The 23860-nt window shown below is 40.2% G+C and overlaps 1 protein-coding gene across 4 annotated transcripts in view; it reads right to left on the reverse strand.

Moving 5' to 3' along the window:
- fynb (FYN proto-oncogene, Src family tyrosine kinase b) overlaps window positions 1-23860 on the reverse strand; it is an 86817-nt gene that overhangs the window by 15958 nt on the left and 46999 nt on the right. For all 4 annotated transcript variants that reach the window (XM_086262879.1, XM_086262880.1, XM_086262877.1 and 1 more), the window contains 5 exons: window positions 17595-17851; window positions 10003-10099; window positions 4807-4905; window positions 1632-1735; window positions 1174-1323 (listed from right to left, as the gene is read on the reverse strand). In XM_086262879.1, the coding sequence (XP_086119005.1) occupies window positions 1174-1323; window positions 1632-1735; window positions 4807-4905; window positions 10003-10099; window positions 17595-17841 (697 nt within the window). In that variant the 5' untranslated portion in view covers window positions 17842-17851. The remainder of the gene's footprint in view (window positions 1-1173; window positions 1324-1631; window positions 1736-4806; window positions 4906-10002; window positions 10100-17594; window positions 17852-23860) is intronic.

Here is a 23860-nt window from a genome sequence, read left to right on the forward strand (position 1 = left end):
TACAGCATTAAATATTACCAGATTATTATCTGAACTTAAATTTATGTGATCATTCCTGTCTACCTGGACTGAAGCAGAAAGTACCAAGCTGAATTTCCTAAGACCTGGTGGAGAAGTGGAGCATGTAAAAAGGATAAACACATTTAAAACTGGACGATTTTTGTTAAGATCAACCTATTTTATTTGTTTTTTTCTAGGTTCAAATTGATTCTTATTATCTTACACTCAGCATTAGTGAGGCTGTTTTAGCTCTGTTCCCTCTCCATTTAGACTGACTGACTGGTTGTCCATCTTAAACATAAGCTTTTAACAACATATATATATCTATATGAAAAAAGGGAAAACTAATAGCTTTAGTGGAAGCATTGTACTGTAAGCATAGAGTTTAGATTATTAGATATATTAGATAATATTAGAATATTATGAACATTATTTAACACATAGTGAGTCAGAAAGGTGACTGAAGATCATGGGAATCATCCAGCAGCCTACATCTACTGCAGCATAATTAAGGGAGGATTCAGGGTCACCTGATCCAGCCCTAACTATATGCTTTAGCAAAAAGGAAACTTTGAAGCGGGAGACAGATAGTGTCTATCTCCTGAATTAAGCTGGTTCCACAGAAGAGGGGCCGGAAAACTAAACGCTCTGCCTCCCATTCTACTTTTAAATACTAAATATATAAGTATATATACTTTAAATATATAAATATATAAGGATTAACACACAAACGTAGCCCTATACCTCTACAAACATATAAAACCATATTGTATTATCTCATAGTATATTTTGTCCTAACAAAGAGGAGAAAATCCAAACAGACCAGAATGAGAATATTTTGAAATTCTTCAAATTTACTTGAATAAATAATGACAATGGCTCATATTCAGCGTTTTCTGAAACAAAGAGCTCTACACCTGCACAGACTCTTCCTTTAGCCATTCTCCACCTCTCCATCAGCTTTAATGACATTCAACCAAAACGGCACTGAACACTGTTGTGGCTCATGTGGAAGAAGCAATTACAATCTAAAATCATTCAAACTGAACAGTCGCACATTTACAAGAACAAACTGCAAAGCTACCTTTTTTTAAGTCGACCTTAAATACACAACAAACAAAAATAGTTACAAGTTTACACAACATGACAAATTATAGAATCTTTGTATTTTACCTGAATAGTGCTGAACCAGCTGCTGCAGTGTTTCAAACTGAGCCCTGGTAGTGATGTAGTAGCCGCCGCTGTCTAGCTTGCGGATCTTATAATGCTTGACGTGGTCGCCCTTGAGATCATCCCAGTCCCGTATGGATAAGGAAAAGGCACCTGAGGAAGACAGACCAGGAGGTTCGAATCACTGAACACCAAGTTCCCATTCAACACTTCAGTACTCACTTCTACCCATCCAGTTCTGCTGCTATTCAAAAAGCAGAGGCTATCACACTACACTTTTACTACAAAAGTCTTATGAGAAATATGAGAGCTTAGAAAATACTCCATGCGTTCTACTTGTGATTACACCATCAGGCAGCTGTGAACACTTCTTACTCCTAAGTAGTAAATCTGTCATGGCATAAACACACACACTTACAGGTCGATGTGTGTCAGTGTGTCTGTTTTGTGGTTTTTTTTACCCTTTGTGGTTTCACTTTCTCGGATGAGATAGGTGCCTCGAGGGTTGCCAGTAGACAGTAGCTGCCTCTCTGCATCCTTACGGCCCAGTTTACCAAAGTACCAGCTGCAAATATAGGAAAAGAAGTCAAACACAGACACACTGCAGTCACTGTGTTCAAGTCATGCATAAGGTCACATCATAGTACTACTATTTCCAGGGGTATTGCCAAAAATGGTTCTGACAAGGAATCAGAAAATCCCGGACAGTATCGTGGAGCTTTTTAGTCTGATGATGCTAAAAGACTGTTAAGATAAGCGTAATTCTCAAGAGGCCATTCATTTGTCCAACATTTGTCCAACACTGTTGGACAAATGAATGAGGCCAAAATGTGTATGATAGCACTGGAACACGGGGTTTGCGATGTCATCACTGAGAGCCCTGCTGCCAGCTGACCTTTTAACATTATGTAACACATGATGAAATCAAGTGATGATGAGACGGTCAACACTGATATTATGGATGGAGAGTAACACTGACAATCTACATTCCTACATTACATATTTGTTTCGAGTATCACAACATGGCAACTAGAGGTGGGAATCACCATACAGCCCACGATACGATCTTATCACAATACTTAACGCACGATACGATATTATTGCAATTTTAAAAAATATTTTGCGATATTCAGATTCTGTACATAAAGGTAAACTTTATCAATATTCATTTTATCTAATATCAAAGTCTCGCACTCAGTCTTTCTCTCATTTCAGTCAGTTTTATTGTTGACAAACTGAACGGTTTGTATTACAGTCTAGTCCAACTTAACTGAATGCAACCATCTGGTACAATTATAGCTATTCTGAACTATGCAATTTATGAAAACTATGCAGCCCATTCAGCAACTGAAGAATTTGAAAGTAAATTAAAACAAAATATAATTTTACATTAAATAAAAAAGTTTTAAACTTAATTAAAATAAAACATGTCTTAAATTAAAATAAGTAAACTGTCATGTTTATTGCTGCCAAAAAACAAGTTAAACACATTTGGACAGTGAAGGAATGTCAGGATTCTTGCTCAGAAAAAGGATCAACATGCTCTGAAGTCAGAGTTCCAGTCCACAAAAACTTTTTTTGTAACAAAATATCGATTTCTGCTGTCCCTGTATCGCTACATTATTAGCAAACAAAATATCACGATACTACACAGTATTGATTTTTCCCCCCACCCCTAATGGCAACGTGAGAGCAATAATTTGGAAAACGATTCGTGCTCAACACTACCCAGCAGCTGTCTCTGCTCCCCTCACAGATTTCTGAGTGCCCTTTCAACTGATGGATGTACTACAACCCTAAGCTCCATCAACAAGAGCATCAATTACTGCTTTGTTAGCTACATTTAACTACATTTTTTATAGAAAAAAATACACTGCTCAAAAATCTTAAGGGAACACCTGATCATCACAGTATAAGTTAGTCAGTTAAACTTTAGGGATATCAATCTGTCCAGCAAGGATGCATAAACTATTGTGAGTGGATTCTAAATGCTTTGGTGTAAATGAAAATAACAACAGGTACAGTATAAAATCATCAACAAGACTGTCACGGTCCTGGGTCGGTGACTCAGTGGTTTTGTATTTTTGAATTATTATATAGTTTCTGAGTTCATGATTTGTCCCTGCTAGTCTCCTAGTTTTTGTCTCAGTATTTCTAGCTCCCTAGTTTTTTAGTATTTGCTGATTTCAGGTTTTGTTATGTGCCTTCCCTGTGTTCCGTGTTGTGTCTAGTCTGTGCCTTCCTGTCCCACATTTCAGGTTCATTGTGTTAAGCTTACATGTCTTGAGTTCAGCCTGTGTGTTTCCTGTTTTACTTTGATGGTCCTGGTCCTTTGTCAGTGTAGTCTGATTTACTTCCTGTGTCTCGTTATGTCAGATTAATCCCAGCCGTGTGTTCCTCCTGTTATGCATTCCTGCCTCGTTACCTGGTGTGTATATAGTGTGTGCTTTCCTTTGTTCAGTTTGATCGTCTGCGTTTCCTCCTGCATGTTATCATCCTCTGTGGTTCCTTTGGATTACCTCTGTCCTCGTGTTTCCAAGTTTTCTAGTTTCAGGTTTGCGTTATCTTAATGCTTAGTTTTGGTTAGTTTTCTCTGTGCCACCTGTTTGTACTTTTGTTCAACCATCAATAAAGGCTTTTGTTATCATCCACCTTCGTCTCAGTTTGCCTCCACTTGGGTCCTCAGCCTCATTCCTTCCATGCCAACTGCCCCGGCAGACGTGACAAAGACAACCTCCAACAAGAGATCGTCGTTCTCTCCTTGTCCCCCTGACTCAATTTTCTTTCGTTTTTTGTTTTCAATAGGATCCTTGTCACTACTGGTAGCATGAAACAGTACCTGTAGTCCATTCAAGTTGAAGAAGTAGTCTGGCTCTTTTAGAAAGGCACATAGGGTTTTCTGCATCTCCTAATACAGTCTCACAAGTGTTCAGGAGTAGCAAGAGACATGAGAAGAGCTGGGCAGGGATATATATATATACATGCATTAACCCTGAAGCTGGACCAGTATGTACTTCTTTGTGTGAGCAGGGCATCATTACCAGAGCCCTCCAAAATGACCTCCAGTGATCTACTTGTGCATGTTTCCCAACAACATGTCAGAATCAGATGCTATAAGGTTGACATTAGTGCCCTTTATCAGGCCCTGTGCTGACAGACCAACACCATATAGTTTGAATGGCATTCGCCAGAGAACACCAGAACTGGCAGGTCTGCCACTGGTGCTTCATTCTCTTGTCCTATGTGAGCTCGTTAGCTTACCACTGTATGAAAATGCTTCTCTACAAAGCTAAATGCACAAGAATAATATAATTCTTCACAGTGAATTGACTGAATCTTGATTCAGAAAAACATCTGTGTGGAAGATTACAATAATCCAGCCGTTTGATGTCTGAATCAAACATAATACTCTTTATAGTGTCACATAAATGCCATTTTATAAGGCCAGTAGAAAAGCTTGCCTTGAGTATAAAGTATAAACTGTTCCTCTCTCCTGAACTTCCTTTCTCAGAAGGTTAACGTGCAGCTGTCAGTCTGAAGCTTCACATCCACTAATCTCAAAGTACTTCAGAGCACATTCTCTATGAAAGTCAGCGGGTATGAACAAGTGCACGCTCACACACATATGCTACTTACTCTTCAGCCTGGATAGAGTCCACTGGAGCCACATAATTACTGGGAATGTAGCCGCTGCCACCGGTAGTGAGGGAGCGAGCATCCCACCAGTCCCCTTCACTGAAAGACAAAAAGAGGAATAGGGTGAGGAAAGGAGAACATTTATACAACTTCATTTTATATGAGCTGACATGCTCTGGTCCACTCACTTGTGCAACATATATAGAACTCTATAATCCCTATATAAGTTTAAAATTAAGAAACAGCTAAAAGAAATGCACGTTATCAAAGAACAGCTCAATGAGTTCAGGAGAGCATATTTTAGCCGCTGAAGTAAGAACATAATGACGATATAATAAAGATGTATTTTTTTGAAGGTGTATATTATTATTTCCTCATCATCATGAACTGGGAAAGAGGGCTTTTACTTATGCTGCCCCTTTCACATGGAACATGATGCAAAAAGACTGGAAGATAGCAGATCTTATTTCATTAAATGCTTTTAAGTCCAGATTGAGAGAGCCAGAGTTTAATGTTTTTAAAATGTAATTGTTATTTATAATATGTATGTAACTTTGTAATTTCAACGTGTTGTCGCCTCTTGGCCAGGACTCCCTTGCAAAAGAGGTTTTTAATCTCAATGGGACTTTTCCTGGTTAAATAAAGGTTAATAATAAAAAATAAAAAAATCAGAAAACACGTTATAAAAAGCTGAAGCTGGTCCTGATGTTTCCTAACGAGACGAGGAAGAAACTGAGATTCTGGGTTCATCCAATCCTCATGAGAAGGCAGCAGCAAGGAGACTTTCATGGTTTAAACCAGGAGTTCGAGTTAAAGCACCACATCTGGAAAAAAATTCACAGAGGCTGAGGTGAAATAGTACTATACTAATAATTATAATATATTATAATAATTCAACCAGGCTGCATTTTGAGCTACAAGTACACTCGTTGCCAAATGCAGTCATCTGATTGGTCAGTTCTGTTTATTTAGACCTAAAAAATCTGAAAACTTGAGCTTGGCTTGGCTCAAAAAATGAAGTGTTCTATAATGTTCTACTAGAAATAATCTCCAAGGACAAGCACTATATCCCCCAGTCCTCTGAAATGTTTGTTGAAAAACTACTGCTGGCCTCCAAGTTCTTAATTAATAATAAGCAATCAATTGTAATCAAATAATAAATAAGTTCTAAAACAGACGTCTTGATATGAAGACTATAATGTCAAAAAGGAATTTGACATTAATAACGTCCTGCACTATAGTTTCATAAGTAGCTAAATCAATAATTTTGACCCATATTAAAAATATAAAGACAAAGTATGGAGATCACAAAACACTGAGAGGTGGAATCACACCAGTAGTTTAGAGTTTCAGATTGGATTTGCCAACAAAAGTAAAAATGTACTGTAGTACAGCGGTCCCCAACCCCCCGGCCTCGGACCGGTACCGGTCCATGAGTCGTTTGGTACCGGGCTGCGAGAGTTGAGGCTCAGGTGTGAAATGTATGGTTTTCAGGGTTTTTATCGGTTTTCAGCGTTATTTTGTTATCGTTTTTATCATTAACTCGGTTTTCCTGGGTCTTTTCACGTGTGTTATGAATAAATCTTCTTTTTTCCGTACCAGTACTAGTTTTATCCGCGACACCTTAAAGGCCGGTCCGTGAAAATATTGTCGGGCATAAACCGGTCCGTGGCGCAAAAAAGGTTGGAGACCGCTGCTGTAGTATCTAACAATGTACCCTTCGTCTCTCCATCTCTGTGCTAAAACCGTGCCTCACTGACATGCTGTACCACTCTGCACTTATTACTATCATGTCCCTTACACACTGGGAAGGAATGGCTTTAGATGTGTGTGAGTTTATCTATGCATGAGAGAGACGGTTATTAGACAGAGAAAGAGACAGAGAGAGGGGAGTGGAGGAAAGGGGAGGAGCGCAGAGGCGTTGCTGAGCCTTCATTTATTCTGAATAAAGCCATGATGAGGATTGCCTGGGGACGACATCCCAGGCAGAAACAGACACGCTTCCCTTTGTTCAGAGGGGATCCCTTGGGAAGGGAGGGAGAGAGGCACACATGAAGTCTCAACAATAAACCTTCTGAGGGTAAAAAGTATGCAGCAGTAAGAGGATGTGTTTTTCTGTGTAATGTCGATATGTGTGTTTGCATGGAACCGGGGAGGCATAAACAGATGGGGTGGGGTGGGCCCCAGTCTGTCCCGCTGCCTCTTTTGTCTCCTGAAACAAACCCTTTAAACCAACTCTGTACCACCACAAAAAGACTGAAAACAACAACGAGAGTAAACAAGGAACCTCCCTCCTGTCTCCAAATGGATTCAAATCCTCTTTCCCTGTGGTGACTGCTGATGAGAGTATAATTAAATACAGCACTGTGTCGACTGAGACGAGTGGTACAGACGGCCATTCACACCACAGCACGTTTATTCATAGCCTGTGGTCGGATCAGAACAATTCAAGTTGAATTTACTAATAGTGTAATCGTGTAGTGTAGGATTCTTTTTCTTTATTATGTCTGATGAAGCTACACAATAACATGCTCAATGGTGGCTTACAAAAAACCTGAGCTGAAGGGAGTGGCTTCTAAACATTCAGAGATGTTTCCTTTAGGATGCCATCATGTAACACAAAGGAGACACATTGCCTTCTGTCAGCTGAGACTCTCCCAGAACTAGTTTGTTGCCCAGGCAGGCGGGGGCATCTGTTAGTCACTGCCAGCTCTGACAGGCTAGAGCAGACGAAGGCTTTAGGCAATTTTACTGCCTTTCTCCACCAGGGGTCAGTGTGGGCAGCTGAAAGGAGCCCTGACCATACTTGAGGCGTGGGTGGATGGAGAGAGGTGGAAAGGAGAGAAGTAAGGGAGTAAAGATATAGCAATCTATGTTTCATGCTGGGGAGAAAGACATACAGAAAGGAGGAAGAGGAGGGAGGTTGGGGCTTTAATGACACTTTTTTCCTGCTCTGGCTGGAGCCCTGGAAAGGCCGAGGTGTGTTGTGGAATGTGCAAGACAGCGGCTAAGTGGGTGTGGTGAGAAGGAAGGCTAACCTTGTTGTGCCATAAGGCACTCATGTATGGACAAGAGGCTGAAAATGAAAATGAATCAGAAGAAAACTCACATGGGAACTGCATTACCTTTTAACAATAGAGGCTTGTGCTTGTTTATAATATAGTATCAGTAAGACCACCAATACAAACATCCATGTTACTAAAATTAGCAGCACTGACTCACTTCTACAAGGAATCACGGGGAATTTGTGAACTTCTTTCCCATTTTTGACCTAAATTTAGTCTCTAAGGTTTATATAGATTGCTCCACCATTAGAATTTACTTAGAATTTTCTCTGAAACCAAAAAGATAAATTTGTGCAATTTCCACATTATTTCTAACAAACTACTTCAAGCTGCTGCCCGATTAATTTGACAACCCATATTAGCATGTTGATTTATTTATATTTATCAAGGACAATGGAAATCAAGATTGTAAAAGCCAAAAGCTGAAAACTTAGCGGTCCACCCTCTTAACTCAATATGGTCACTCCAAAACCAGTGGGTGACAATTACCATTTATATACATTGATCTCAGTCAGGGAAAGCAAGGTAGCACTACTTGCCCAGTGAAATCAAAAAATAAACATCAATTTCAAAGCAAAAGATTTCTTTCCCTTTGCATCTCAAACAGCGCTCTTCATCATAGCCTGTCTCATCTCTCTCCGTCTCTTAAAAATTACTGCCATATTGTTGTCGCTGGAAGCAGCCTTAACTCTGAATGACTATGAGTCCAGTGAAATCTGAAGTGTGTCTCATTTCTGCTGGTGTATCTGTCCTGATTTAAGCTTGTCACAATGTAAAGTCAGCAGCTTTTTCTGGTGTCTATGTGTGAGCATTGTGGATAAACCTCTCGTATTTGACAAGAAACTGATAAGAGACAAGAGACTAGCGAGGTAGACAAGCTGCTGCTGGCTCTGCTTTCACTGCTCTGAGATCAGTTACCATCTGCACCTACTGTTAGCAAGTAAACAAGCTTCTGTGATTTCTCATCTTTGCATATAAGTTTGATCTTATTAGCCTTATAAGGAAAACTGAAGTCAATATCAGTGTTATACACTATACAGTGTTATATACTAGATTGATAGAAACTTTGTTTTCATGGTTGCATTCTTCTTACAAGTAATAAACCCAACTTTTCTCTGAAAAATAAATATTCAATTTTGAAATCCAGCAGCAATATACCAGCAACATAATACTATCACTCCACTGTGTTCATGTGCTTAGAAATCACAAAACTAACAGCAACACTCACAGCCTACTGTTTAATTCTGAAACTATATGGGTCCCCTCTGCAGTGCTATTCTGCACATGTACTGAGCAACCTTATTACAATGAAATGTGAAGGAGAACAGGGTCACAGCGCAGTCCCAGCAGTGTTCATGCTCTCCTCAAATGTCAGCGCACTGCCGCAGGAACCCAAACAAACAGAGGCAGGCTGAGATGCAGCCGGATGCAGACACAAAGACAATGAAAACCATCAAGGATAGTTAAAGAGCTGGCAGATGATTGTGGCTCTTTTCTTGTTCAGTTTCTCACACACACACACACACACACACACACACACACACACACACACACACACACACACACACACACACACACTTTGCTGCAGTTCTGCTGACTAGCAGAAAGGCAAGCCAACATGACTGTGGGTGTAACCTAGGCACTTCCTGTTCAGAAGGAAGTCTTGAAGTTACACTACACTCATCACTGCTGGTTGGAGATCCTGCTCCACCCTCTGTAAAATCATGACTGTCATATTGCTTGTTCAAGCCACCACTTTTACCTCATGTGAAAGGCTCTGCACCCTTTAATGCCATACCCTATGAAAAGCTGCTGCCAATTCTGGCTTTCTCAACCAGCTACTGTGGTCTTAGGTCTTATTTCATGGTTTGAATAATTGAGTTTTCAACGCTGAGGTTGCCAGAGCAGAACACAGCTTTTATGTTTCACAAACTGAAGCAGTAAAGCAGGCTTATTTTGGGCTCTTTCCTGCTCTACATTATGAAACCAAAACATTTCTTTTTCGTGTACAAGCTGCCACTTTCGACTCATCTGAAAACTTGTCTGCACCTCTCCAAGTAGCTAGCGCCATCTTCTCGTAGACTTGCATTTCTCCTGAGTGTGGACAGACTGATAAGCAGCTGCAACTTACGTGCTGTTGATAATCTGGAACCTCTCTCCCTTCTTGAAGCTGAGGTCATCTTCTGTCCGTGCCTCGTAGTCATAAAGTGCCACAAAGAGGGTGACTCCTGCAGGAGGGACCAAACCATAGTGTCAGCGCTAGGAGGATTAGCAAGAAAATCCAGTTTAAAATTACACTCTGAACTGAAATGAGCTGCAACAACAGCTCCTTCACAATGAGGATAAAGGAACAACTGTGTGAAGTACATTGTATGGTAGCAGATCTTTTTAAACTTTTAAAATCAGAACAACATGACTTTTTAGATGCAACTCCTAGAAGGTAAAAATTAAAGATCTTGTACAAGAACTTCAGCCGAATGGGTGAAGACAAAAGCAGAAAAAATGGAACTATTTGATTGATTGTATACTATTGTATGGTACTAAGGAGGTTCTTAAAATATATTAAAACTATTTTTTGGTTGGCAGTTGGAACTGTTTAGCCTGAGGTAGTAGAGACTGACTGTACATACACTAGGATAGGTTCTGCTGTAGCTCCGTAATGTCCGTTCAAAGCTTTTTCTAACATAGTCACGATCCAAATCCTCTTTAACATGTTCAGTGTTGATGAGACTCCTTCTACACACAAGTACTGCCGTCACTTTCTGTGTATATAATCAAGTGCTCTTTGAGGATAGACTGTTAGAATGTTTAGCCCTTAACTCCCTTCGCAGCATTAATTTCACCGATAACCACAAAATGCTGAAGATTCTTGAAAGAAGATCAAGGAGGAGATACGATGCTGCCAACCATGGCTAAATTGGAAAGAGCGATGGACAACAGCACCGTCCATCTTTCCAGAGAGACATTGATCGATTGCACTGGGTTGAAGTCCAATGACTAAATCAGAAACAGACAAAAACGAGCTAAAAAGATACAAGTTCAGTTTCTGTACAATCATGGTGTGTGGTGGATGTGAATACTGGATCATCTGAAAGATAAAACATAAACATTGAAATATCAGATAGAAACCTTGTTTTATAATGGTTTCAAACCATCAAACCGACACGTCAGACACAAACTAAATCCACCAGCTTCCTGCAGTTTACCACAAGTTATATTTATGACCTTCTAATACCTTTGTTAATGCCACTATGGTTAAGCAATTTGACAAAGCAATAATATTTGGTTCATGTAGTTCATTGCAGGCTTGCCCATGTCCTTGTCACCGTGGAAATCTTGTATGTAGGCTATCAATTTAGGCTAATATGTTAGAGCTGCTTGACCTGGAATTGCTGCTTTTCACTGATTTGATTCCTTCTGTGCCAGGATCGAAACCCTTGAGCAATATTTTGAGATTAATTTTAAATTGTAATGTTAGAAGAAAAAGCTGTATGTTGATTCCTGCTTCTCAGGTCTTAGCATTCTGAATATTTGAAGACCTGATTTACCAGTTAAGTCCTTATTTTTAGATTATTGTCTTCATCTTTTTAAGGATTCGGGAAGGCTTTTAGTCTAAAAGAACCAGCGAGTCTTAATCATACAGATCACGTTTACTCTGTGACACTATATGCTTTATATTTGTAGACTAACTTTTGCAGAATCAATATTCTCCTCCACCAGTTTTGTTAATTTACCTCTTATCACAGATGTAAGAAAGAACAGTATCCTTTAAATATCTATCTCAGCACTGTTTTCTGACCCTTACACATCTTTTATAGAATATGTTATTGGATAACAGGAGGTCAACAATAAAAAGAGACTAAGGAAGAAAGAAATTCAAACTGGTACAGTAATAAAAAAGCAATAGAAGAAACAATCAAAAAGGCATTTTGTCTAGACACTGGCTCAGTCAAATTCTGGCAACATTGTGACATGGAGTGATCTTTGCTTACCTTTAATTGAAGCTAAAACCCACACAGAACTGCTAAAACTGCTACAAGATAGTTTCAAAGTGTTGGCAAAAGTTCAAAATTGACCTTACAAGCTAGAGCTCCTGCTTGCCTAAAGCAAATCCACCACTTCAATTAGATAAAGCTGACAGTAATGTGAATGTAGCAGCAGGGCAGCCAAAGGTCTGACATTGAATTGTCCAGTGACAGAAGCTTGAATATGGACTTACTTCAATCCAGCCTGACTCCCATCAGACTGGCTAAAACTCGAGATAAAGACCAGTGGCCTGCAAAACCTTTTCAGCCATGCCAGCATTATCTCAACGACTCCACACAGACAAGACTGAAAACATCAAGCTGGCTGAAATAGAGCAGAAGTTGTTGTTTTCCCTTTCAAAAGCCATTACAAAGTGACTTTTATGAACAAATCTCGAATGCCTTTCTGCTTCTCTGTTTGTCACACCAAACTGCAATAATCCTGACAACAAGGCAGGTGTTGTGGAAAGTTCAACTGGAAAACCTCGCAATGTGTGAAACGAAAGCAGTTAATGTAATGCTTTCAATGTCCAAATAACGATTCTACTGACTGGGACTGAGTCAAATGAATGCAACGACTTGGATAAGTGAGAGCAAAACAACCTGCTTATACAATATGAGTACTTATTAATACAGTGTGAAACCCTTACTCTGTCTTTACACTGTATTTGTAATGTTACTTATAACAGATACAACTTCGAAATCTAAAGTTGTTAACAGTAACATCTGAAAGGTTGAAACATCATTTTTATAACAGGCTTTACATGGCAGAATCTGTAATCTAGCTGTGTTTGTATTTTCTATAACATTTTACCACAAATAAAACAGATTAAACAGTTACCTCCTCCTAACCTGCTGATATCATTAGCTGCTATTAGCCCATTCTGCATCTATTAATGTGGGTATATAATGCTTTGATATTTGCTGAGTTTACCCATTTTTTGGTTAACATTACATAAAGCAGAAAATGATACTTGAGGTAATTTACAAACAACCCCATAATTTGTACAGAAAAGTAGCTGTAGCTCGATTGCACCATCTGGAGCACAGTTGAACACACATGCGAGTGGCATAATATGGCAAGTTGGTAACTACTTTGTGAAATACATTGATGGAAAGTTTTCCTCTTTCAATATTAGGTGAACATACTTCACGTAGATATGCAGAGAAAAAGCAAAAATCTAGTTCTGGTAAGTTATAGAAAGAAAATTGTTTTCTGCTGACTTTTTAGTGGATATATATAATGTCACTTACAGAGCGTGATATTTTATTTCAACATATTGGCGGATGTTCTTTTTTCTTGAAACACATAAAACATAAAGGTAAGTGTAGTTCTTTATTGTTCCAAACACATATGCCACCAACAAGGAAGCCCTCTGGTGGACAAGCTATACAACGTCAACACACATAACATAGTTGAAGGGTGTTTCTTATTTCTTCTTTTTTTTAATTTAATGGCTATTACTGATACTGATAGACTGACAAACAGATAATATCAAACAGACCATTTTTCAATGCTATTTGAATGATTGTCTTTCGCCAGTTAAAAAACTACTGCGATGACGGAGATACCTCTTATGGGAGGTTAAAGTTGTCATGGTCCTGGGTCATTTTGGCCCAGCGTTTTGTGTTTCCTTGAAGTTCATTTTTGTGCTTTGTGTTTATTCTGATTTTGTATTGGTTTAGGGTTGAACCTGTAGTTTGGTGTGTGTATTCAGCCCTACCTGTGTCTGTCCTTGGTGCTCTGTTCATGTCCCCGTGTTGTGTTGTAAATCAGTCTGTGTGTTCCTGCTTTACTTTGAAGGCTCATGTTCTGGATTTCCTATTCTATTTTGAAGGTCTGTGTCTGTTGTCATTGTGTTCAGCTTGTGTCCTCCGGTCCTCATGTGTATTAGGTTCAGCTGTTCTTCCCTCCTGTGTGTGATTACCTGATTACCTTGTGTGTGTATATTTAGTGGGTGTCGGTCTGTGTTCATTGTCGGCTCGTCTGCGTTCTATGGTGTTCCTGTCTCTGCGTCTCTCTGCCCCGCACCCCTTTTGTATGGTCTCAGGTTTGTCATTTAGTTCTCCCAGTTTAGGTTTCTTCAGTTGTTTTGTCATGCCTCACTGCCTGTTTCTGCCATTGTCACTTTGTAAATAAACATCACTCGTATCATCAGTCACTGCTGCATTTTGGGTCCTCCCTTTCCTCCACACCACACGGCTCATTCCGCCAGCCGTGACAAAAGTACAGACAAGAACATGTAAACAGCCATACGTTACCATACGCATGCACGCAAAGCTCCTGAAAGTTGAACAAGAAAGTTGGTCTTTGAACTGGAATTTATCTTAACGACAGACAAAAACTTCTCTGATTATCTGGATGCTCATCTTTCTTCCACCATTTCATCAACTGTAACTGTAATGATATTATCAATAACAAATGATGGCTCCAGTTATGAAAATAAGACCCCAAATCAAATATTATCTTTTAACAGCTCGGAAATCCAATTTTAGTTTCGCTCCATTTGTCTCGCCTCGTAACAGGTCTCAGGTCTGAGACGACAGCAGCTGTTTGATGCTGTGGAGTGTTTGACATATGAAAGCTGAACAGGCAATTCTTTAGAGTCCACTTACACCGGCTTGATAATTCAAGTAATTTCTCATCAGAGTCTCATCAAACGGATTCTTTGTCAGGAGGCAGCAGTGATATGAAGAGGCTTGTTGTGGCGCTCTGGGTGATGGAACTGCAGATAAAGAGGACCTGCTGTTACTTATGTGAAAAACCAACACAGATGTGAGAGGAGACCTTTAAAAAGAGTGTTTGATTGAAACACTCGAGTTCTCCAACCGAACAACATCAACAAAACCTTCAAGCCAGAACAGCTGTTTGTGGTGTTTGAATGTTCGATTAGGTCAGCAGAGGTGAGCGCCAACTATAAACTAGTTTATCGATCAGAGTTGTCTGTTGCGATGCCACTCAATTAGTTACATAAGACCATGGTACTAGCCGAAAGTTTCCATTTGGGGAGAATGACATCAGCAAAAGATCAACTGATCAATAAGATTTCAGATACCAGCTCCACTGAAGGGGCTGACTGGGGCTGAGGAGAATGAGCTAGGCAGCTGCGTTATAACAAGGCTTTAAAGGGAAGGCCGGCTTACATCCAAATTTCTCCCACCAGGAGAAAATTAAAGAGCTAAACCCCTCTCTGCTTCTCTACCACCGTGTGGATTTGGATTATACAGAGCAGAAAAATAATCCACACTTTCAGGGAGTGTTCTGCTAAGTTGAGTGGAAATGCAGAGTTCCTCTGCATAGCAGCCTGGACTCAGTCAAACACAAAGGATATCCTGAGTAGGAATATTCCCTACCTAAACAATGAAACCGGCACACAAAGGCCGGTGCTAATGCCAGTCGGACATTCCTGACATGGGGTCGGACTGTCGAGGTTTTTGGGATGTTATGGGAAGTCTTTAACAGCAAGAGAAACCCCTCTTAGTTTGCTTTTGCATATGGAGGCGTATGCCTGTGGGTGGCTGTGAGCACAACACTATTACTAGGCCCAGTCAGCACCTTAATTGTGTGGGACTGAAACAAAAAGAACTAACACTCACACTTCAGGCTGTGATGGAAATCCTTCCCGTCTTCTGTCAAGCAATAAAGAGTATTTTCTCCAAGAAATTTGTTATTTACTCCCTCTATGTTGCTTGTTTGCAAAATACCATTTGTCTCTCAGCAGCATTGTCCTCACACTTCACATGACAGGACTGCTCAGATGCGAAAGCAAAGATGGAACAAGGATATGATCAGTTTTCTGCTTCTCTTCTGCAGTGATTTTCTAAGGGAGAGTTGCTCTTTTTATATGTCACACTATTCCCAAATGGTAACTAACAACTACAAACACAGTCTAATCTGTTTGCCACTGAGCAGATCTGCAAAAGAAGCTGAATATAAAGGTTTTTTTGCCCTATATCACAGCAGTGGTGACAGGCAAGCTCTGCTCTTTGTTTTCCCATTCTGTTATCATCCAAGTCCAGGGATCAAAACTGGCTGTTGTGAGCAGAGTCATCAAAGTCTTGATACGCTTCAAATGAACTTGAATTGTCTGGCATCCTCATGGCAGAATTGCAGTGGGAAAGTGGTATTCTTTGTCCCACTTGTTAATGTTAATGATACAAAGAAGTTCAAAAGACACAATTCATGGAGATAATGGTGGCCAAGGGAGGCGTTTTCAACCCACAGTGAAAGGGACGACTTTTTGTCTTCCCTGTTAATGTGCTTTTAGAATTTAGAAAATATAACTTATAAAATATAACTAAATGCTTTTTAAAACTGAAGAGAGACATTGCAGTCATATTTGTTGGGATCCTAAAGTCTGAAGCACCGTTGGATTTTATACTTCACTGTTGTAAAAGTTCAATTAGCTTCAACTCTGACTTTGTTTGGCGTTGACCTTCCAATTTGCAACTAATAAGATCACAGCTGTCCACGATGTAACCCGTGATAAACTTGTGATAGATGAAAAGGTTATTGTCTCTGTGTTTGAGTCCTCAGAAGCCTACGACAACACCGTCATGTTCTGCCACGATCTTAGCTGGAACTATACAGCATCCAACAACAACACTAATACCTGTCGACAGACATACTAGAAACTTCAGTCAGTTTCCTTTGCAGGGTAAATTGGCATACCAGCACTGTGTTTAATCACAAATTTAGGGCAAAGTTTTAGAGCACATGAAAAAATGTTTTAATAAAAGATTTGGTAATTAATGGAGGGTTTATGACTGTACGGAGATGAAAGGAAATAACTAAGGCTTCATTTATAATTTAAAACTGAACCTAAACCTTTTGTGCATAGGTAAAGCACAGGTGTAGTGTAAGGACGGCACTGGTACAATGTAGGTAAGGTAAGGTGTAGGTACAGCACAGATAAAAACAGTCAAGGCGCAACAGGAGATGTATACATCTGTGTACTTGCCACAGCACTTGCCACTCACTTGTACACCACTTGCATTTAATCATCACTTATTGTTATTTTTTTCCCAGCCTCCCGACCCCAACCACCAACAGGTTACGGCTGATTGATGTCCCTTCCTGAGCCTGGTTCTACAGGAGGTTTCTTCCTGTTAAAAAGGAGTTTTTCCTTCCCACTGTTGCCAGTGCTTGGACAAAGAGGGCCGTCTAATTTTCTCTGTATTACTGTAAAGTCTTTACCTTACAATATAAAGCTCCTTGAAATGACTGTTGCTATGATTTAGCCCTTTGTAAATATAATCACATTGAATTGAACTAAATTGAATTGGTAAAGCTCTGGATATTGATAAATCAACCTTAAGTACCAACGCTCTTTCATGTCAAAGTTGTTTAGACATGCGAGGTACCCTGCTGGCCTGCCTGTGCAGGTACATTCATTAGTACTGTGACAAAGTGGAAAACCCATCAAGATGAGGATGGCAATATAAATTAGGTATAAAGAAGGGAATTTTGACAGCACTGCTTAGTCTCCCTACACTGGGATCTTCAACAAATGGATCTACGTTTCTGAAGCTAACATGCATGTGCTCAGGGTTTATAGCTCAGGGAAAAAAACCCTAATCAGGACAGGTCTTACAGCAAATGCTAAGCATACTGTATATTACTGTGCAATTAATATATATATATTGAATCACTTTTCATTACTTTCACATTCAGAAATAAAAATTGTGATTCCTTTACCTGTTCCACCCCGGGTCCTCAGCGTTCCTGTGTGTGAGGAAGTGCTGACTCCCCCGAAGACGGTCATCCCCTGTCCTACAGGAGCATGGAAGTTGTTGTAGTTGGGGATGGCGGTGACCCCGAAGTTGGGGTAGTGCTGTGGCGTGGGGTCGGCCCCATAGCGGTAGCCCGCTCCCTGGGAGATGCTGTTGTCTCGGTCATCTGTGAGTTTGGTTGCCTCCTTATCCTTGCATTGCACACAGCCCATTATCTATAATCTGTTCACGACACAGAAACAAGAGGCATTTTTTGAGTTTGGATAATAACTGTTGACTGGAGTGACAGGTCATTAAAAACAAAATGACTGCAGCTAACCAAAAGAAACCCATCCAACTGATTATATAAGTAATAAGGAATGAAATGTAATAATGAGCAAGGGAAATAAACACGCTACAAGAGCCTTAATTCAGGCAATAAATAAAAATTATATACTTTCAACCTGATGGGTGGATCGATAGGATGAGCTGGAGAACAGAGCTTAGCCACACTCCACAACAAACAGAACTGAAGCCATCGCTCTGTTAAAAGGTTTTAGTTCACACCATTTTCTCTACAGCTGAGATCCTTCCACTGATTAGCACTCTGGTCTGAGACACGGGGACCTTTTTTTACATAGCCTGACATACAGCTTGGTCTCTGGATGAGTCACACAAACAGTGTTTCTCTTTTATGGCCAGGAAGAAAAACAGCTCCTATCACATTGACGGTGCGGAGGCACAGAGCCATGCTGTCAATGTCACCTCGTCAATCTTAATGGATAGCTGTAGGAGGATGGAGAGTCGGCGATTGGACGCTAGTTTTATCACAGAGCCTCCTAATCAAAGTCAGTAACAATCTTCACCTGTCTTTCATGTGCTCGAAGATTTCTGTACCTATAAATCTCAGTTCATGCATCCCTGCCTCTAGCTTACAAGTAAGATTGGTCAGTATTGAAAGCAGCTCACTCTTCTTACCCAATTTAGTATATTCCTAAATAAATAAATAAAAAACATCTAATTGTTTCCTTAAAGGAAAAAATCTATAAATATAAGACTATTGGAATGGAACATAAGAAAGAATGAGCAATAAATCTTGTCTCTCCTTGGAAAACAAAATCCTGATCAGGCCTTAAGCTCTGGCCTGTTACATGAAAATATATATTCACTTCCTGTTTCTTTTTAAACCCTAGTTTCCTTCTGTCTTTTGCCTCCAGTGACTGCAGAAAAGAATTTAATTTATTCACTTGTGAAAAGAGAATATTAAATAAGGAGTGTAGGATTCCCCTCCTTCTTCCCATGATCCATGATCTACAGCAGGGGTGGGGAACTCCAGGCCTCGAGAGCCGGTGTCCTGCAGGTTTTCGATGTGTCCTTGATCCAACACAGCTGATTCAAATGACTAAATTGCCTCCTCAACATGGCTTGAAGTTCTCCAGAGGCCTGGTAATGAACTAATCATTTGACCCAGGGTGATATCTAAAACCTGCAGGACACCGGGCCCTTGAGCTCTAGAGTTCCCCACCCCTGATCTACAGCAGCAAGTGGATCACAGATCATAGGAAGGAATATGAGTCTTCTATCAATCGATAATGTCCCTGATAAACAGGATACTGTGACACAGATAGACAGAACCACATCATGAACCATTATAGCCAACGACTAAGAAAAACTGCTGAGGATATTTAACTTTTCTAGGAGAATAATCTCTTGCAGTTTCAACGTGTCTCCCAGCATCACCTTCACACCCGATTTGATGTGAATTTTCCTCATCTGCTTAGACAGAGTGTCAAAAAACTTGTTGAGCACATTCATGTTGCCTAGGGGAAGAACCATTTTCACTTTGAACTGATAATGACCTTTCCACTGGTATTCTACCCCAGGACAAGTTTACACTGTCAGTCTTATTTTCATGCTTTTGTTGTTTCTGCTGTTCAGATACCAGGGTGCTTTGATACTGCCTGTCTTGTATCTCACTGAGGGTTGGATTCTGACAGATTACTGTTAGGTTTATACCTATCACTGTTCATGGATATGAAAAGTTAAAACTGACCAAACTGATCCGTGAGACTTGAAAGTGACAGTGAAGTGACTGGCTGAGCTCTAGAACAATGGACATTACAAAATTCACTTTCTTTCCTTAAGATCAGGGATGCCCAACTCGAGGCCTTAAGGACTGGTGTCCTGCAGGTTTTAGATACCACCCTGGGTCAACACACCTGAATCAAATGATTAGTTCATTACCAGGCCTCTAGAAAACGTCAAGACATGTTAAGGAGGTAATTTAGCTATTTAAATCAGCTGTGTTGGATCAAGAACACATCTAAAACTTGCAGGAGACGGGCCCTTGAAGCCTGCAGTTGGACAACCTCTGCTTAAGATGCTCTACCAGGCACGTACTGTGTCCGTGTTCAGTTGCAGCTTGTTTGCTGGTCTCTCTTCCTTCAGTTCTGCCTTCAGTAAGCAAAAATCATGCTCTTTTGGGATGAGATCAGGTCAATGAGTTGGTCATTGAAGTATATCCCATTTCTTTGTCAGTAGCCCTTAACAATGACACACCTCCTTTAACATCTCCTTAACTTCTCCTTCAAAACCAAAGAAGAAAACTGTCTATTGTGGTCTTTCAGGCCTTTTGGCGCTCTTGCCAGTACTTTTGAGAATGTATTAGATGGTTGATATTCCCAGTCAAAAATTTCTACTATTGGTCTGACGGTTGTTGTTGGTGTTGCGTTCCCACATAGCAGACAGGTCTGGCCCGGATGTAGTGTCAAGCCAGCACTGCTGGCTGACTTCTGGCATGGTACGTGTGTTATGTCATCCAAATAGGGGCCAGGCCTGGCATAGATGGCACTGTTTATGTGATGGCATGCCACAGCTGGCCCGATTGTAGTTTGGTTTATGTGGCCCAGGCTCATAGAAAACAGGTCTGGCCCAGATCCGGCATTAAGCCTTCTGACTGACTGGTGTCATGGCAGGGTGTATGTCAACCAGATGTGGGCCAGGTCTGGCAATGATGACACTGTTTATGTTCCGATTTTCCTATTTCAGTTAAAAGACCCAAATACCACGTTGCAATACTATACTGCTATGGGCCAACATTTCAAACGCAGGTTTGACAGGTTTGTGAGTGTACACTTTTTCCAAAACGTAGTGAGGGTTTACTCATGTGTACCACCGGGTGGCTGTAACTCAGGAGGTAGAGCAGGTCATCTACTGATTGGAAGGTTAGTGGTTCGATTCCTGGCTCCTCCAGTCTGCATGTCAAGAGTATGAATGTAGTTAGGAAGCGCCCAGTTTAGAGAAAGTGTGTGAATTTGGCATGTTGTATAGAGCACTTTGAGTAATCCGGGAGAGTAGGAAAGACCTATCTAAGAATCAGTTAATTCAGTGTCTAAACAGAGTTTTGTCATGTTACTTTTGTACTATTATGTTCCGGCACATGTTGTTATTACATTGCTTGACACACATTAGGCTGACATCTGGGGCCAGAGCTGAAACTGTTCTGTGCCAGCACAGGGCCGTCATTCTTTGTGGTATGTGTGCCATGTGTAAGCACATTGTGTGGGCCAGATCCGGGCCATACCAATTTTGCTATGTGGGTTGATGTTGGTTTTTCAGAGTATGACCTCCTTCATTTGCATCAACATCTCTTTAGACCTTATGTATAAAATACCTGTAATCCCCCAAACAGTTAAATACTTTTATTATATCTTTTTAACTACGGCTGCAAGTCTGCATCTAAATTAAGTCTTGACTGTTTTAAAATCCAAAAACTGTACCTCGCTAATGACATCAAATCAATTTGGGAAGAAATTCCTGTGATAAAGATAGTTGCACCTTCCTAAGAAGCTTTTTTTTTTACTGTTAAAGGGGATTTCTTCCTCTCTACTGTCACACGGGCTTCCTCACAGGGGATCATATCATTAATTTCACCCTAATATTGCTGGGCCTTTACCTTACAATAGAAAGTGCCTTAAGAAGACTGTTGTAAACAGTTGTTTTATAAATAAAATGGAATATTCAATCTATGCTTTCGCAATCATGTGGATGCTACATCGGTCCACCGTTATAAGGAGAGAGCTTCCAAGTGCTACCCTCTCCTGGGCTTGACTCTTTGTTGATGCCAGAACAGTGACTAACCATTTAGAACAGGTGCCTCATGCTGACTGACACACTGTGACTATTCTCTTTCAACATAATTATAGACCAGTCCCTCAGATGGCACCAAAGTGCAGACAGAGGCCGAAATGCCTGTCAAGACAATCAGAGGTTGTCACAGCAAGTGGAGGTGTAGAACAGAGACCAGTCTTACTGTAATATTGGTTTGCGTTTAACATCTTCGGCAAAGATATGCCTTTCAAACAAAGTGTTCTGTTTTACTCTTTGTTCTTTCTGTATTGTATTGTATTGTATTGTGTATTATTCATATTAATCAGAATCAGAAATACATTATTAATTCCAAAGGAAATTTTATGCTGTATAATGCCAGATATTATACAAATCACGAAGTGTGGACATCTTCGTTATGTAAGGATGAAAATCAGGAGTGGACAATACCCTTTTCATCCTCTGGCTGAACTTGAGCTGACCTATGCTAAAGCTATGAAACCAGCAGACAGAGTGAATAGAAGGCTATGCATGAAGAAGCAGTGCACCAGCACACTCTGTCAGGGGACGCTGTAATGATCAGTGACAGGACGCAGGGAAGGCAGGGAAGGCTAGGCGACAACAGCAGCAACACTACGCTCAGTGCGAGCCTGTAGAGCATCTCTAATCGTACGCTCCCAGCAGAAGCCAACATCAACTGCTGTGTATTCCGACCCTCTACATAACCCACACTTGGCAGAGGCAGAATCAGATTTTATAGAAGGGAAACCGATGTATTGATCCCTCTGAGCTGGATGGAAAGCTGTTCCTGCTGTTAAACGCTAATCTATGGAGGAAGGATGATGACAGATCAGGTCTATATTCCAGAATGGATGGCTTAGCATTACAGCTGGTCACACAGAGCTCGATGCTTTTGACACATTTTTGCTTCTGATTAAAGGCAGATAAAGAGCGATGACACAGAGAAAAATAGACTTGTAAATGCACCCAATGATGCACACACAGAGCATCTCTCAACATTAATATGCAATATGAAAGCACTATGAAGGCCCTGCTGTCACTCAGAGTGGTAGCAGAAGATACAGACAGTGTAAAGTCAGAGGATTGTTCTTCTATTCTACTTCACTCTGCTGGGATAGAAGCAGCCCTGGCACCTCTTAATTGTTTAGGTTACCTTTATGTTAAATATGTTAAAAGATCCTTTACATTTGAACTTTGCAGGCCGAGTGGGTGAAATAACGTTAATTTATTAAATTAAAGCAATTTTAATCATAGAAATCACATCACTGTTTTAAGATAAACACATGTTTATTGTTGTAGTCATTAAAAAAATGAGAAAAATAACTTTTATAAATAATGGATAACCATAGCTTATGTGTTAGCCAGCTAGCAACAGCAATGAAAAACTTTACAAAACTGAATCTGCCACCAGGTATAAGTATCTCGTGGAAAAATGGTATATTGCCCAACACCAACATGAAGAAAAAGGCACTTACATTGGGCCTTTTTAGCTATATGTTGCTTTCCCCGTGTAGCTGAAATAGCAAACTATGGGATTCCTACTGAGCAGAAGAAAATGGTTGTCTATTTCCACTGGGTACTTTTTTATGCAGTAACTTTTTAATCTATTGGATGTTTGCTGCAGTCAGCTGGTAATATATCTGATAGTATATCAGGTGCAAATGTCAGAAATGGGTTTTCCTCGAAGGAACTCGGAAACAGGGTGAGGAGCTCAGTCACTCAAGGGATTCAATTTCAATTTTATTTATATAACGCCAAATCACAACAACAGTCGCCTCAAGGCGCTTTATATTGTAAGGTAGACCCTACAATAATACATACAGAGAAATGTATTATGATATGGTACTACAAGGTCATTGAGATAAGATGGAGCCTGATTATTTAAGACCTTGTATGTGAGGAGCAGGATTTTGAATTCAATTCTGGATTTAACAGGGAGCCAATGAAGGGAAGCCAAAACAGGAGAACTATGCTCTCTCTTTCTGGTCCCTGTCAGTACTCTTGCTGCAGCATTTTGGATTAGCTGAAGGCTTTTCAGGGAGTTTTTAGGACTTCCTGAATATAATGAATTACAGTCGTCCAGCCTAGAAGTAATAAATGCATGAACTAGCTTTTCAGCGTCAC

This window comes from Aulonocara sp. 'chitande type north' Nkhata Bay, linkage group LG15, assembly GCF_057382095.1.
Source record: "Aulonocara sp. 'chitande type north' Nkhata Bay isolate Kocher_YH1m ecotype deep benthic linkage group LG15, A_spYH_male_GT1.1, whole genome shotgun sequence".
NCBI lineage: Eukaryota > Metazoa > Chordata > Actinopteri > Cichliformes > Cichlidae > Aulonocara > Aulonocara sp. 'chitande type north' Nkhata Bay.